The sequence below is a fragment of the Rutidosis leptorrhynchoides genome, chromosome 5 (assembly GCF_046630445.1).
Source record: "Rutidosis leptorrhynchoides isolate AG116_Rl617_1_P2 chromosome 5, CSIRO_AGI_Rlap_v1, whole genome shotgun sequence".
NCBI lineage: Eukaryota > Viridiplantae > Streptophyta > Magnoliopsida > Asterales > Asteraceae > Rutidosis > Rutidosis leptorrhynchoides.
Window position 1 is genome coordinate 50,990,109 of NC_092337.1, and position 18,190 is coordinate 51,008,298.

An 18,190-nucleotide genomic window follows, 5' to 3' on the forward strand; every position below is an offset into this window, starting at 1 on the left:
TTTACCCTACCAAGATAACAAATTGAAAGCGAATTACTCTTACCATTTGTGTCTTTTGCACATCAACCTTCTCCTTTTTTTTTTTTTTTTTTTTTTTTTTGAGCTTCGTCCCTATGTTTTGTTTAGCTAGAAGTTCAAATCTACCACATATAAAACACGCCCACTAGGTCTATGTCTAATGTCATAAACAAAAATGTGCTTAAAATCTGCAGCCTGTAACATTGTTACAACTAAACAAAAATATTCATTCACACTTATGTTAATGATATGTTACAAACTTACAATGTACAGGAATCTTTCATCGGTGGCTATAAAAACACATACTCGGTACTAATTAAAATTATACAGAAAAAAATGTCACAAAAAACCCAGTGATTGATAAGAATTCCTCATTCTGATTATCTAATGTCATAAACAAAAATGTACCTAAATCTGCATCCTATATCTCATTGTTTACAAAATTTACAACCACTCATCAGCAGCCTCTATTTACTACTACATCTTCTATGTCTAGTTTTATATACAACATATTATCTTCATCTATTCAGTTCAGTTCAGTTCCCAATCGAAGCTGGTTAGTAACCAAACAAGCAAGCTTATTATGGTATAATACAAGAATGAATGAATGAATGAATGAACCTATACGTGTATCTTAGTCGGTTAGCAATCTGTACATGGTTAGCAATCAATACTCTGCTTTGGCTCTCGTGTCTTGCCACCTGGCGGCCATGAACGACCAGCTGAAGTCATAACTTATGGCCAGATGGGGTTCGTATCATTCCCGATAATGATGGATGAAGAACTGTACTTTTTGTCTTCAAACAATTTTTAATGATGGAACTCCGCCATCACAATCCGTTTCATATGTACATCCAAGCAGAGCTGTTTGCGGAAGCCTGTTCAAGGACTACCAGCCGCCCTTTTTCACTTCAGTTTTTCATGAATTTCGGTTCGGTTTACTGGTATGGAAGGCAGCTGGCTTGCGATTTCTTCATTGACCAGGCACTTTGACTTTTTGAATGATCTTATGAAGATCATTCAAATCCAATCAAGGATTTTTCTTTTTATAATTTAAATCAAAAATTGAATGGTGATGCTTGTTACTTTCAACCGTCTTTTTTAATACCCTTTCCTTTCTCCATTTCCATCTCTTTCTCTTTCTCGGCTTTCTTTTTTTCGGCTTCAGCCATTTTAATGTTCTCCTCATGCGATTTTCGAAAGAGTTTCACGAAGTTCAAAAGGGTGATAGTAGCTGCATGAACACGATATACTGACGTACTGAATAGACAGTTATTTTAAATTTAATAATAAGAGGTGACAAGAAGTTAATTATAAGAGGTGACAATTATGTATGTATACATAATACATATATATACACATATACATATATATTCAAAAGGGAAGTAATTATAAGCATGTTACCTTGTTCAAAAGGGCAACGAGCAGGGTCTTCACCAAAATATAAAGCTAACCCATCAGCGTTCTTACCCTGCATCACAAACAATTCAATCAAATTAATCCTAAATTATGTATGTATACATAATATATATATGTACATATACATATAGATTTGTAGTAAGCTTTATAAGGAATTACCACAACGGAATAAAAATTTGTTACACTAGTCACTTCTGCATCCGCATTACCCATAAACTCCTTCAATGTCTATCAACGTCAAATAAATAATTTATTAGTATATATATGGTCATAAATAATAAACATTATTTAAGTGTTTAACAAATCTCCAATTATGGCCACTTAGCGTCCCACTAATCAGCCAAACCTAAGTTGTAAGGTTTTCCCTGTTCAGGTTACCCGCGAGGGCGAGTAATCCAACCACATACTCTAATATATGCAGCCCAACAGAATTAGGTAAGCCCCCACACTTTCCAATCTTACTAGAGTGAAAAAAAAAATAATAATAAAAAAAAAATGAAAAAAAAAAAGAGAGAAATTGTGTAGGAACTAGGTACCTTGTGAAAACCCTCAGATATTGGACCGTCATTTGCACACGCATCAAGTTCTTGTTTGACTTTTCTCAGTCCACTGATTAGGGCTTGCATTTCTTCTGCTAATATTTTCAATTGTATCTGCACGTACATTAATCCCGTCGTCAGTAATAATATACTACGAGTATCTATAGACTATCTCAGTATATCAGATTTAATTAAACCTTTGTTGCAGCTTCTAGGCTAACAAGGTCCTCATGGAAATCTAAAAGATCAGGGTTCTTTTGAGCAATAACCTATAGATGTAATAAATAAATATAAATAATATTAATATATATAATATATACGTAGTAATATATTATATATAATAATAGGTAAAGAAAACGATTTCTAGAATTAGTATAAAAATGCTATATAATTATGCATTACAAAATTTAGTACCTTGCAAAGATAATGCATTAAAGTCATCTTGCAGGTTGAAGATCGCGTATCATTCAGTTTCAAAAGACTGTCTAACTTGAAACCAACTGCAGCACCTGTATAAAATTGTATAGCATCAAGACTAGAATTCTAAAAAACACGGATATGAATCTTTTTTTATGGCAAAAAATAAAAGATGTGTAAATAAATACTAATGATTTTTTTATTAATGTGTGTCTAAATGTTATTACCTCGGGCAGTTCCTTGATTTAATATATTTCCCAAATGTAAAATTTTCTTCATAACTTCCTTTAATTTTATTGACATCCGGACCTAATAAATAAACAAGAGAACTAGATTAGTATAAACTAATGAATAGCTAAATAGTAATAGATTAGATGAGAGTAGTATTATAGAATTTGTAATAGTGGAAGTACCTCTTCACAAGCAGAGTTTACTATGTTTAGACTCTTTTTAAACTCTGCAAGCTGAAAGAAAAACAAAATAAGATATAATAAAAAAAGGGGAAAATATAAATATTAGCAACGCCATTACAAACAAACCTGAGTGTTAAACTGAATTTTGAACAAAAAACAATTTAATTTTGTCTCCATACGTGGGACCTTCATTAGCTCCAGGAAATACTGCATAAAAGTTAAAAAAATAAAATAAAAAAATATTAAAACACCATTCACTGAAATACCACTCCCCTATGTGCCAATCGCTAGTGCAGCCAGGGCCCCGGCGCCCAGCTCCGCTGGAGAGGCCTCGCCTGATCTGAGAAGTGCTAATTCGGTTCGGATAGACTTCATTCTGCCGATTGTCAGCCTGTTCAGCTGACCTCAGAGGATTCCAGTCACCCGGCACAGCATGTTTATTCTCGGCAGCGATTACAGTCTCTTTCCCAGGCCCTATAATGAGTTAAAACCATTCGAAGCCCTTGTTTTACATCATTTGGTTGTTTGCACGACACAGCTCCCCCCCTCCCAAAGCTTGCCTGACGAGGGTCAAACTCTGCTTAGGTCGCGGTTCTGGAGACCCCGGATCCGAGCAAAGAGGCCACGCTCCGGAAGCCCCTCGAACCACTCCTGCTGCGGTGGAAGGACCCCTGGTCCCCCATTACCAATGAGCTGGCCTGCCCCCTACGACTTAACTAACTAAAAAGAATGCCTCTCCTGATGAGGGGGTGGATTCTGTAGCACCCCAGTCCCTGAAGAATTTCTCCTCCGGGGTCTGGAGCGCTTCTGCCCCTCATCCTCTACTCCTAAATAGGCTTTTGATACCGTATGGAGCCACCAGTCTTCTACTGGTAATAATAGTAATAATAAATGTTAATGTTAATATATTCAGATCTTGATACTGACTGACCTGTTCGCACTTGCCAAGTGTCTCAATGTCACCTGTAAAATTCTGAAAGGTCGCAACGATAAATATCAATATCAACCAATACATAATTAAAAGAATCAAATTATAATACCCAAACAAATACATACTTAAAACTGAAGTTAAAATGCATGTTAATAAGTTAAAATGGTTTCACCTTGAGTTGATCCATCTCTTCTTTGGTAGGACAAAATTTTAGAATATTTTCAACTTGATCAATATCTAAAAGTGTGTCATCCATAGCTAATATTGCATCCTGCAGATTTAACAAAATTTAAAATTAAAGTTAACATAATACTAAAAAAAAGTCAAGTAGATCAAGACTTGTGTTAGAACGTGAGATTTCTACTTACGGTGATATCAGGAAGCGGCATCTTAACCTTTGTAAGCATAATTTCTGTGTTATTGGCCCTCCTCATATCAATCTACAAATAAAAAAATTTTCATAATAACTATGAATTACCAGCAACATTATTTCTCTGTTACAGAGTAACATTAATAATAGGAAAAAAGAAATATAAAGTAAAGATAGGGTGTTCAATTTACTTTGCATTACCAATTGGATTTTTTCAGGTTTAGCACTTGCTTTTTTCTTTTCTGCATCTTTGGGATTAGTTTTCTTTGGGACCACCGCAGGAAACAATTTCTCAAGTTCTGACATATCAAATTCTGACGAACTACTATTCAATCAAATAAACAAAAATTGGTCGTTAGAATAAGATGTCACCAACCTATCAAATAAAATTAAAAAAAAAACAAGAGCTTAATTCCTGGTAATGCTCTAGATACCTTTGTGCATCTGAAACTCTTTGTAATTCCTCCCATAAGCTTCCTTTGACTACCCTAGCTACCTTGTTCCAATGCAAAGGCTTTAGGTTTGATTTTTTCACCGCAGGTCCTCCACGTCCACGCCCTCTTCCTGGACCACCTAGTCTACCAGGCGGAGGAGGAGGCCCACCAGGCGGTCCCGGTGCTCCAAGTGGTCCAGGTGGTGGAGGAGGCCCTGGTGCTCCTCCTCCTCCCGGTGGTGGTGGAGGCGGAGGAGCTCCACCTCCTCCCGGTGGTGGTGGAGGCGGAGGAGGTCCCCCTCCTCCCGGTGGTGGTGGAGGCGGAGGAGGTCCACTGGGTAGCGGAGGAGGCGGAGGAGGTCCAACAGGTAGTGATGGAGGTGGTGGTGCAACAGGTGGTGAAGGAGGTCCAGGTATATGTATATCTGGTGGAGGTGGTGCTCCGTACATAGGTGGCGGGGGAGGAGGCGGTGGTGCGTGCAATGGCGGCGGTGGAGGAGCTGGAGTGTCATGCATTAATGGAGGAGGTGGAGGTGGAGGTGGAGGTGTATCACCACTGGCCAATGGTGGAGGAGGTGGTGCTATAGGGATCGAAGATGGGGTAGGCAGGCGCTCAATACTTGGAGGAGGTGGAGTAGGTGCTTCATACATTGACGGCGGTGGAGGTGGTGGTGGTGGCGGCGGAATAGCGGATGTGGCTTTAGGTGGTATAGGAAGCGATGTAGTTTCACATACAGAATCCGCAACTTTCGGAGCTTTCGGTTCAAGTGTGGGTGGAGGTGGAGCTTCATTATAATCTTTTTGTGACAAAGATTTGGCGGGCGGAACTATCAAACCATCATCCTCTACAGTTTTTTCAATTGTAGAATGTGGTGGTGGTGGTTGTGGTTGTGGGGCCGGTGGTAAGCATGTTGTTGCACTATTATTATTCGGTGGTTGTAAATGGGCCTCCACTAATTTAATATCCATTTTGTTAACGGATTTAGGCAATTGAAGTGATCCATCATAAGGTTTTTTTACTCGTTGCACATCTAAAGATGGTGGACATGAAGCTTGTTTCTTCGATCCCTTTTTCACTTTAGACTCCTTTTTCGATACGGGTGGTGCACTCTTGTGCCTTCCATATGGATAATATACATGCATTGAATTCTTGTATGGCCCTTTATTAGAAGGAAGCCGTTGTGATAAAGCATCCGGTTTCTCCTGTCTCGGGCTTTCTTTTTTTAAATTACCGGAACTTTTCCGGCTTATATTACTTGCGGGCTCCACCTTCTTTAACGTGTGATTATCATCTTTTATTTCCTCTACTAAATCATCTGAGTTTATTGTAGACTTCAAATCAACATCTTCGTCAATGGGAGGCTTCAAGTCAACATCTTTGAATAGTGTAGGCTTCAAGTCAACATCTTTGACAATTGTAGGCTTTAAGTCAACATCTGCAACTATGGGAGGCTTCAAGTCAACATCTTTGACTATTGTAGGCTTAAAGTCAACTTCTTCAAATGACTGATCAGCCTCATGATGATGGTATTCATCAAATGAGGGCCGGTCAACTGCATTATTAAAAATTTCTTCTACATCAGATACCGAGATACCCTCTTCGGAAAAAGTCAAAGATTCCCCCTTTGAATCATGATGGTCAACTGCATTATTGAAAATATCCTCTTCTACTTCAAAAAACTCATCCGGTGATCCCCAACCGCTTCCACTTGACTCACTTCCATCAGTCGATACACGTTCGGTGTTGATAATAGATGGTAGAGGATCAGCATCCACAAAAAGTACCTGATACATACATACATATATAAATATGCATTTATTAACTTTTCAAGAAATAAAGTCAAAAGTCAAAGTCAAAGTAAAAGTCAAAGACAAAAGTCAACCTCTGCTTTAAAGTCCTTTGGAACCTGATCCTGAGCATCCCACATAAGATCAACTTCATCACGTCCTAACATCAATACATAGCCTCGTATAAATGCTGTATGAAATACTACTCTAAACAAAATCTCCTCCTTTACATTATCGTCATCATCCAAATGTATGCACTCAAGAACCACATCTCCTTGAACACGGTAATGTACATCTATTTTTGCTAGTTGGCATTCATCCTACAATAATAAGCTACAATATTATATTAAAGATCAAGTTGCATTTCATTTTTTCATCAGGCAATTTGGGGTTGATATCTCTAACGGGTCAAACAGTTCAAAAGTACAATTTTAATTTATATAACCTCAACAAACAAGATTATTACCAACTTTTGTAGTCCAAATTGGAACAATAACTATTCATTAAATAATAGAGTTCTGGACAATAATGTTGTCCGGTCAAACTAACCAGACCTGTAATGACCCATTACCCAAAAATTACCCGTTTTGACCCAAACACGTTGCCCAATGTGCCAACTTAGCCAACTATATAATTGAAATCATAATGGGGCTAGATAAGTTTACCATTCGATAATAGCGAGCATGATTCTTGGTATTCAAGGTCGAAAATAAAAGTTTATAGCTTTTATTGGTTGCAGCTGAAAACGGATCCTGACCGTATATACGGATAATGGGTCGGCAACCTTTACCACCGATTAACGGAAGGACTCGAAGTATAACACAATCTAAAGCTAGAGGTGCCTCTTCGGGTGGCCAATCAAGACCCAAATTTTTCTTGGTAATGTACTGAAGATACCTTAATTGTGTCGGTTGAGGATTTAATGGCGACAAAAGTTGAAGAACCTCGCGAGGAGCTTGTTTATATACCATTTCAAGTGTTTTTTGCTCACCCGTATATTGTTTTCTAAATAAAAGAAGCCCGGCTAACATAAATGCTAGAACGGACCACCCTCCTTTCTCACAGTGCATTAAAAGCACGTTTTTTTGGTCTGGAGATGATAGCCAATTTTCACTGGATTGTAAAAAGTTATTAATCGTATCTAACGGTAACATCGGACACCCTTCATATTGCCAAGGATACTCTAAGACCTTCATATCATATTCAGACAATATATCATAGATTTGGGTCTTTTTGTCACCGCCTTTTTTGACATTAAAAACCATGTAAGAAGAATCGGGATAATAGTCTTGAAGCTGAGCAACAATGCCACTCATGTAGGTCTTGTATGTATCTTCTTCCAATACATCCGTCGAAAAGCAGCAATCAAATACTGAAGAAATAAATAAAATTAGCATTTACAACCATTGTCTATTATCAACAACTTATTTATAGAGTTATCTAAGCATATATAACTTTGTTATCTAAGCCATATCTCGTACTCCTATTTATAGAGTTATCTAAGCATATATAACTTTGTTACCAGTTTACTCACGAAAACATTATCATTGCCTACGTTGCTAATTATGATACTATGGTTGATAGTTATACTAAATACCCATAAGTAACATGTCTTTATATATTTATTACACATGATGGTTTTATCATCCCCGAATTAGATAATTAAGGATTTCATCATAAAGTCTACAACTTTCCTCTCTATAGAACTTTAATTGCTTTCAAGAATTTGACTTATATATCCCTTTACTATTAACATTGCAATGTAGAGTATGTATTATAAGCCCATCTCCATAAAAGCTCTCTAGCCCTAGCACAATGTAACCATCAAAATTCTGCATTCTCATTCAGTAAATTAAAATAAAAGCAATGTAGCACCATAACAAGACATCACTACCCAAGTACATAAATTTATCATGCTACACCATAATCTTAGTTAGTTATTGCATTATATTTTAGCATCCTAAAAGCTAAAAAAACTTCATAATATACTCTTGGGAGCTAATTCGGTAGGTTAACTAGGGAATAATATCAAATGTAGCATCCTTAAGTCAATCAAATAATCAAAAAAGCACAAAGATTGTGATCATCCCTGAGCTTAAAACTCAAAATTTGAAAATTGGGCAGGTAATGTTTCTACAAGGGAAAAAAACATACCCAAAACCCTCTCGGAGATCTCAAGGAGGTGATCCGGCGGCTTACGATAAAAGAAGCGTCTGAACAGCGCCATTTAAGGCAATGGCGCTGTTACCCTGCAAACCAACCGGATCCCAAATGTTGTTGTATCCCTAATTCCCCAATTTTCCAAATTTCTTGAACATTTCATTAATAAAAATCCAATCTTGCAATCCTCCAATTTTCTTGCTTTATATATATGATCACCGCCTGAAAACTTTCAATTCCAAAACTTTTAAAAGGGGTTTTATTTTAAGGTTGGGTGCTATGATTATGGATAGGTATATGCGTATATAATTTAGGTTATTTATAATTTAAAAAATCAATAATGTGTTTAGTGACAGCAAGATTATTAGGGTTTTCTGGGAAATGATGGAAAAATTATGATCGAAGCAAATTACACAATTCGATGATTTGGGTATTCGTTTTAAGTGAATGAGAGTGAAGAAAAATGCAATCTTTATTCGAAATCGTTACTGAATTTATAAATTTGATTTCGTGGAATCAGAAGTTATATCAAAATTGAGATTACGAGGGAAGAAAGGGGGGAACGGAAGAAGAACAGTGATCAGCTTTTTGGATTATTAAAATTTAAAAATTATCATTATCATTATTCATTATAATAATAATATATACGGAGTATGACTTTTTAATATATTATTATTATTATTATTATTATTATTATTATTATTATTATTATTATTATTATTATTATTATTATTATTATTATTATTATTAGTTGGTTATTCTTCTAGTCTAACAATCAAATATTGTAGCGACTTTTCAAGCATGGTTCAACCTAAAAAACACATAATAATTTTATGCTCCATATGTGTAGCTGAAATGAGTTTGGATTACTTAATTTTATAGTAGATTCCATACTGATTCTTGTAAATTTATATAAATTTCTCATATATTTCATATTTGATATTTAAAGTATGATAAAATTAAATTCATACTTTTTCCAAAAATAGTCTTGTGACCACTAGGACTGTAAATGAGCCGAGCTACTCGCGAGCTACTCGAGCTCGACTCGTTAAAAGCTCGATCCGAGCCCAGCCGAGCCGAGCTAACGTGAGCTCGAGCCCGAGATTGAACTTAAATTGAAGCTCGTTTAGTAAATGAGCCCGAGCTTGAGCTTCATATCTCGAGCTCGAACAAGCTCTCGAACCTAAACGGGTTTTTCATTTATATACACCAAATATCAAATTTTAAATAAAATAATATATAGAGTTTTTTAGGTTAAATATGGAGGTTTAGGGCAAAATATAGAGGTTTTTAGGTAAAATATAGAGGTTTTTAGGTCAAATATGGAAACTTTTGGGCAAAATATGGAGACATTTGAGTAAAATATGAAGGTTTTTGGACAAAATAATGACATTTTTGTGCAAAATTTGGAGATTTTTGAGTAAAATATGAAAGTTTTTGAGCAAAACATTGAGGTTTTAAGTAAAATATGAAGACTTTTAGGTAAGAAAAAATCCACTGGGAGAAAAATGAAAAATCTAAAATTTTTGCATTAAAAATTTGAAATTGACTAGAGTCATGTGTCCCCTCCCGTACCCACTTACTTACGCCCCTGGCTATAGAATAATTAATTATATATAATAAGAGTTGAAAGACTAATAGTAAAGATATGTTGATAAAATTTACAAAAAACAATGAATTTGAATTATAATAAAATTAAATAATATAAAGAAAAAAGATTATATAACTAACAAGTCGAGCTCGAGCCGAGCTCGAGCTTCTAAAATATCAAACGAGCCGAGCTCAAGCTTAAATTATTAGGTTCGAACTGATCCAAACTCGAGCTATATGAAATTTAACGATCCAAGCTCGAGCCTTGCCGAGCACGGGCTCGACTCGGTTTGCTTACAACCCTAGTGACCACCAAAATAAGTAAAGATTATTTGACCTTTAAGATTTAGATTTAAATTATGGGAAAATAATAATAATAATAATAATAATAATAATAATAATAATAATAATAATAATAAAATTCATGGTTGATCCTCAAACTTTGTACCAAAAATTAAGATGAGACCTAAAGATTAAATCGATCATAGTTGGTCCTAAGTTTCAAACATTGTACGTGAACGGTCTCAAAGTTAACTTCGTTAGTCCCCACTAGTTAATTAAAACACATGATCTTTATGGTATTTTTATCTTCATTCACATCTTTTTCATCATTTTCATCCACTTTCTAATTAAAATACACAAATTCTTAATTTCTTTTATTCAAATCTATCAAATTACAACTTAGAATTTAACATCAATCTACACATAAACAAATTTACAATTAAACATATTAACGAATTTACAAGTACGTATGTAAAGATTCAGCAAAACTAATAACAACATAAGAAGATCTATTAAAAGACTTAGGGTGCGTTTGATAAAACTGAATGGTTAAGCGCTGAATGGTTCATAATCTGAATGATTCATAAGTTCTGAATAAGTTTAATTCTGAATGACAATAAGTTGTTTGGTAATCATTTTGAATGAGCAATGTTAATAATGTAAAATTATCTTATTAACCTTTGTATAAATAAAAACTGGAGTATAGTTATTTAATAAGTGTTATTGGTATAATTTAAAGATGACATTACGTAAAATTTACGTGCTTTGATTAAGAGAGTATTTCAGCTCTGAATGGTTCGACATTGAATATCTGAACCATTCAGCATCTTCTGTTATTCAAATGTCAGAAACAAACAAGCTAAATGTTGGATGGTACAACATTTCAGCGATGAACCATTCTATCAAGAAGTAAACATTCAGCATTAAGAAGTGAACATTCAGAAGATGTGGAATAAAGATAAAAAGACCATAATGCCCATCATTTATACTTCATGTGTTAACTAGCGGGGACTAACGATCAGTTGACTTTGGGACCATTTGTGTATAATATTTAAAACTTAGGACCAATCATGGTCGATTTAAAGTTTAGGTCCCAACATTTTTTTCGTAAAAAGTTTGAGGACTAACAATGAAATTGTGACGATCGCTCCAAATCCATATGGACGAACACGTCATTCATCGATTTCATTGCGAGGTATTTGACCTCTATATGATACGTTTTGTAAACATTGCATTCTTTTGAAAAGGCACACCATAAATGAATATTTAAATCAAAGGTTTTCGACATCTGATGATTTCTACATATAGACAATCACCGTAAATAATAGTTACAATAGTACTTCCGTTAACAATGTAGTCAAAATAAGATACATGGTGATGATTTGGTGAATGCAACATTTCCTTGATAAATATGCCATGTAAGACTCCATGCACATAGCTTGTCTAACATATAAGCAAACAACGGAAGACTTCTAAGGAACTTGAGAATAAACATGCTAACAAGTGTCAACACAAAGGTTGGTGAGTTCATAGTTTTAGTGTTTCGCATAATCTGTATATAAAGGTGGATCACAAGATTTCAGTTGTTTCATCCAGGATCGTTTATCAAAATATTCTACAAGATTGAGCATCCTGGTAACTAAGCTTTAACGTTATAATAAGTACCCCTGTTTTAACATACATGCAGCCAACATGTACAATACACGCAAACCAACGTGTACTAAACTCAAATAGCATACGTCTGTTTTATAGTTCAGGCTAGGGTTTCTATACCTGGAACAGACGGGGATGTCAAGCCCTATGGATCCATATATAACTACTCGTGCCCACCAGTTCTTATAACCGGCAGTTACTAGTTACCAAAGCTAAGGGATTTTCGGTTCAAACTCGGTGTAGAATTTAGTATGTACTTGTATCCATTGCGTTTAAAATAAAGTGCATGTATTCTCAGCCCAAAAATATAGATTGCAAAAGCAATTAAAAAGGGAGCATATGAAACTCACTTTAGCAGCATATAAAGTCGTTCACCAAAATGTGACCGAAACTCGGATTACCAAATAACCGTAGATCTCAACCTAGAGAACATATGTTGGTCAATAAATGTTTATCAAGCTAGGTCAGGTCATAGTGTATCACAATCCTAATGCTCGAGATTGGCATACAAAAGTTATTCAAAGTCGTTTCAAAAAGTCAATTTTGACAATAGTTCAACAAAACGAGACGTACCTTATATAAGGATTCATTTACTCGGTTGGTAATATTCAAAAATCCAATTTATCAATCTTACAAACAAGTTGTTTAAATATTAATTTCAGATTCAAAAGCAATTCCAATTAACGTCAATTATAATTCAGTTGATCATATCTTTTAATCCGTTCATCGAAACTATTCGATATCTAAATGAAAAGTTATTGATTTTTCGCCAGCTTTCCAAAAACATGTATATCATATACCTTTTACTAGTAATATATGTATTTAATTCGTGATATATTATAAATTGTTTAACGACGAAATTTAGCATACACGTATGTATAAATATATATACTCGAGCACTAGACATGGATACACAATTAATATATAAAAGATAAAATATGAGTGCTTACGTATCAATATTGAGATTCAATATTGTTGGAAAGTACGTTGACGTAACGGAGATGATAATCACTAGGTTTGATTCATAAATATACCCCCGAACATTACCCATAATTTCCTTAGCTCTATCCCGCTTGAAAACCCATTTTGAAAGTGACACGCTCAAGACCTCGTCGTAATATTTTATGTATAATATTAATACTACTTAATAATAATAAGATTAATAATAATATTAATCTTAATAATAATAATAATAATAATAATAATAATAATAATAATAATAATAATAATAATATAAATAAAATAAATAAATACGGAGTAAAAATGAATATCTGTGTGTGTGATTAAGCCTGAACTCGCTCGAATTTATAGATGTTTGCTGATCCCTGTGGTCATGCGATCGCATGACTCTGGATTGCAATACTCATGCGATCACATGAGATCAATTGCCAGCTCAAATTGTTTTTGTAATCTAGCTTGTCGACATAATAAATAAATATATAATATATATAATTTAAATAATTAATTATATATTATATTAAATTCACATGCATAGTTGATTTGTAATTTTAGTTCCGATAAGTCGTACGTCTTCACTCGACTTATGTCCCGGTTCCGGTTTTTCGAACGTTCTTTCGTACATTTAGAAAACTTGCATTTTACGTTTCATGTCACGTACCTTTGTCAAAATATAGCCTTAAGTTATCCATAAACTATACCACTCAAAGCATATCTTAAACTTTCGAGTGTTTTGGTCATTTACTTCTATAAATCATCGTCTCGCTATTTGTTAATATATATATAATATATACATTTTCATTTTGAAATAGTGTTTTTACTGTAGCAAAGTTACTGTAGCAAATAGTGATTTTCGAAAACACTGTAGCTTTTCGGGTACTGTAGCAATTCGAAAATACTGTAGCAAATTAGTGTTTTACTGGTTCATCTTAAACGTTTTAGTTAACTTATCTAAATATTAATCGAATCAATAATCGAATGTTAATATCGTTTACTAAATAACTTGAAATCATATATATATATATATATATATATATATATATATATATATATATATATATATATATATATATATATATATATATATATATATATATATATGCACATTAAGTTATATATATATTGTTCGTGAATTGTCGAGAACAGTCAAAGAATAATTGATTATATGAATATAGTTCCAAAACTTTCGTGACTCAACATTACAGATTTTGCTTATCGTGTCGAAAACATTAAATCATTTAAAGATAAAGTTTAAATTTGTTCGGAAATTTCTGGGTCGTCACAGTACCTACCCGTTAAAGAAATTTCGTCCCGAAATTTGATCGTGGTCGTCATGGCTAATCATAAAAATGTTTTTATGACGAATATGAGTTGGTATATAGAGTTTTATCACTATTGAGTAATATAGATAAAACGATTCGATTAATTGAAGAGTACTAGTGAAGCTATCCTAAAAGGAATGAAATGAGAACTAAAGTTTTGTCTTAACTTTTGACGTTGTCTTGGTTGAATTCTGGGATTCAAGGGATTTAAAAAAAATCTTCTAAATCTAAAAGATTTGATTCTTCGGCGAATAAGGAAATTAGGATCTCTCTAATTAAATGCGGAGATCTGCCTTGATTTCTCTATCAAATATTTCACTATAAATTAACTTCTTCTGGTTTGTCACTTTTACCATTCCTATACTTAATTCTCAAATTCAAAAGATTGTGAAAATGCTTAATCCAGTTCTGATACTTGTCCTTATCCTTACTATCGCAACAATCATTCTCCTTTTCCAACTTCCACCAGAGGAATCTACTTACTTCTACTTTGCTCTTGGGGTTATAGTGCTTTTAATTCTCCCGTATCTTTATGTTGCGATAAACATTGATATTCACGGTTTGTAATTTATGCGTTGTTATCGGGTTTTATATATCCCCTTATATTTCAATGTCCCTACTTCTGTCTTCTATAATCATTGTCATCCACAGTTAATACTCCCTCCTATTTGCTGCGATTTATACTCCAATTTCTATTTCGGAGCTTTGTCCCTTCGTTTCTTCTTCTTGTGATTAGGCATCTCTTGTAATGGTCCAGAATTCGCCTATATAAATTTCGGAATGAACATTGTTAATGTTCTAGGAAGGAAATGATAATGGCACGGTCTTGATTTGTCAAATTACCAGAATTCAATGGAAAAGATAGGACTATCAAGAAATTATGTTCTTGATACGTTTGGAGATGAGGTAGAATGTAAGAGTCGTGTAACATGACACATGATGACGATATGGTCTGTGAATCGTCATGTTCCATTAGAAACTCAGCATGACTTACTGTAATATAATCACGTTGATCAAGTGTCATTATATTATATTAACTCATGCTTCAATTCCCAACACTACTTCAATAACATTCATAATTTAAGTTCAAACTTTTCAGATTTTAGAAACTAAAACAGTTTCCTTTCTGATGTAACACTGATATCGCGAAGAGATAAATGATTTCAGATAAGAATAGTTATGAAAATATCTTCAGAAATATCGAGGATATTTATAATGAAAGATACGATGATATCTTAGAATTTCTAATATCGAAAGATGATAAAGAAGATTTGTCCGTAAAGGTTTAGAGTCAGGAGCAAGGTATTAGTTAATGACTTCAGCAGATACTTAATCATTTGGATTCTTTGAAGGCAGGTTTAGTCTTTGTGATTTATCTACAGCCTCCGTCATACTTTGCTCAATCCGTTTTCCAGTTCCAAACCTTCTCTTTTTATGAGCTTTTCCAACACTCTATTCTTTATCATCAAACTTTTGGATGTAAGGTCGTTTACAGGTTTTGCTGTTTCATCAGCATTTTTCCAAAATTCGGAGAACTAGTTTCGCAGTTTGGGGTGTTTTTCAGAAACTTCACATTCGAAGTATGTAAGTCTATAAGATAGACATTATATGTATATATATAACTATTGGCGTAGAATTGCTACGAAATTCGAAATACTGATTGCTAATTCCCGGTAGTTGGTATGGCAATTATTGTTACAAGATGTAGGTGAGTACATGATGGGGTTTCAATGAGTATAATGATTTTTTGGAAGGTCACAGATCAATGAAGTTGTTGGTAAACTTACTGTTAATGTGGTGGAACATGAAAGGTTCCCCAGTAACAAGAACGTATATATCAAGGTTATAATAAGGTTAATTTGAAAAGTCGAAGTTGACTGGTTGAAAGTGTGGTAAAACTGGATACTTTGAAAAGGGATTGCAATATTATTTTCAGTAATAACAATGCTAAAGGATCTTTCACATTTTTTGAAGTTAAAGTATAACTTTGAAAGATGGAGAGATCTAAGAATGATGTCACCCGTTAAATCTTGACTTGGATTCTGATCCGTCAATATTAGAATATGTAATTGAATTTGTATGAAAACGATTGTATATCGCTGTGAGCATAGTTAATAATTTTTGAATCAAAGTTGAAAAATGTACAGTATAACATATTAATTGTGAACTTATATATTTTTCGGGAATTACCTACCCGTTAAAGATTTCACAAGTAATATTTTATACAAAAGAATTTTCATTATAGTCTTTATGAAAATATATGTATGTATATTTCTTCATATGTAATATGGATTTAATGAGTTAATATCATATTAAGCTCATTTGATTTTCGGCTTGACTTAGAAATGATTAATCTCTAAAACATTAAAGATTACATAATCTTTGCGGAGTTTTTCACTAATGAAATCAACACTTCATTATTTATTCTAATTGATATTCCTCGGTGAAGGATGTTGGTGCTCGTAGAATTTTTGTGAACCTTACAAGGCACAAATGATGTTTTCTGGAAAGTTTCGAGTATATCGAAATTGAAAATGTAAAATCAATTATGTAATTGATTAATACACTTGGTTTATTATGAAATGGAATTCATTGGGTTGAAACAGAGATTGTAGTTAACAATGGTTAAGTTATTAAGGAAGGATGTACATCATTGCATATTAGTAATATGAACTAACCGATTAGTACCTACCAGTTAAGATTCACACGTAATAGCTTAGTACGAAAAGATTTATTTTGATTTCAAAATTCATATATATTAAATATACATAAAATTTCTTTAGGGGAAATGAGTTAATACTTCATCGGTTATTGTTGCTGGTATTTCTTGGTAACTACGGTGCGTATGACGTTGATGCTCGTGGAACAGATTGTGAAGTTGAGGTTTGCGATGCGGATGTTGTTGGTGGTGGTAATGGTACTGCTGGTGTTGTTGTCGGTGGTATTGTTGATGTCGGTGATGCTGCTAGTGCTTGTAACCTTTGCACCTGATAATGCTAAAAACAAACATATATTTCATAGCATTATCCCTCAAGAAAGACAAGCTTTTAGTTGCAATTGTTCTCTTTACAAGTGATATTCGTTTAAATAATAAAATGTGAAGACAAAAGACAGATTCGATGAATTGAAGACTCAAACGACCAAAAAGCAAAAAAGTACAAATTACAATCAAAGTGATTCCAATTATTGATAAGAAACGTCTCAAAATTACAAGAGTACAAGACGCAAAACGCAAAATACAAGATATTAAATTGTACGCAAGGACGTTCGAAAATCCGGAACCGGGACCAAAGTCAACTCTCAACGCGCGACGCAACGGAGCAAAAATTACAAGTCAACTATGTACATAAATATAATATAATATATAAATAATTCGTAAAATTATTTATATATTATATTTATTTATTAAAACGTCGGCAAAACAAGAAAACAAAACCATGTGACTGGAACCAGCTGGCCATGCGATCACATGGCCAGGAAGAACAAATGTCATGCGGTCGCATGACCCCAATATGCTGGCCACATCTATAAATTTCGCGTGTTTTGGCCAAAATAAACACAATCTTTTTCTTTCTTCATCTCTCAACGTATATATATATATATATATATTATAATTTTAATTTTAATTTTAATTTTAATAATAATAAGGGTATGTTAGCGAATGTTGTAAGGGTGTAAGTCGAAATTCTGTCTGTGTAACGCTATGCTATTATTAATCATTGTAAGTTATGTTCAACCTTTTTAAATTAATGTCTCATAGCTAAGTTATTATTATGCTTATTTAAGCAGAAGTAATCGTGATGTTGGGCTAAATATTAAAGACAGGGTAATTGGGCTTTGTACCATAATTGGGGTTTGGACAAAAGAACGACACTTGTGGAAATTAGACTATGGGTTA

At 33.8% G+C, this 18,190-nt stretch overlaps 1 protein-coding gene across 1 annotated transcript; it reads right to left on the reverse strand.

Annotated features, from left to right (window-relative positions):
- Positions 1–406: 406 nt before the first annotated feature.
- Positions 407–8,555, reverse strand: LOC139848614 (formin-like protein 20). The gene is made up of 17 exons (XM_071838337.1): positions 8,483–8,555; positions 6,994–7,700; positions 6,424–6,648; positions 4,542–6,325; positions 4,309–4,429; positions 4,106–4,177; positions 3,910–4,008; positions 3,738–3,779; positions 2,933–3,013; positions 2,807–2,857; positions 2,621–2,702; positions 2,391–2,485; positions 2,174–2,245; positions 1,974–2,090; positions 1,597–1,665; positions 1,423–1,489; positions 407–1,252 (listed from the first exon to the last, which is right to left on the reverse strand). Exons 1-17 carry the CDS (start codon positions 8,553–8,555, stop codon positions 1,107–1,109), a joined length of 3,903 nt encoding a protein of 1,300 aa, XP_071694438.1. The 3' UTR covers positions 407–1,106.
- Between the last annotated feature and the right edge of the window lie 9,635 nt (positions 8,556–18,190).

Coding starts and splice junctions, on each gene's coding strand:
- LOC139848614 (XM_071838337.1), bottom strand. CDS start 8,555: ATGGCGCTGTTCAGACGCTTCTTTTATCGTAAGCCGCCGGATCACCTC. Junction 6,649..6,993: donor ATGCTCGCTATTATCGAATG/GTAAACTTATCT, acceptor TTATTATTGTAG/GATGAATGCCAACTAGCAAA. Junction 2,858..2,932: donor AAATTCAGTTTAACACTCAG/GTTTGTTTGTAA, acceptor TTTTTCTTTCAG/CTTGCAGAGTTTAAAAAGAG.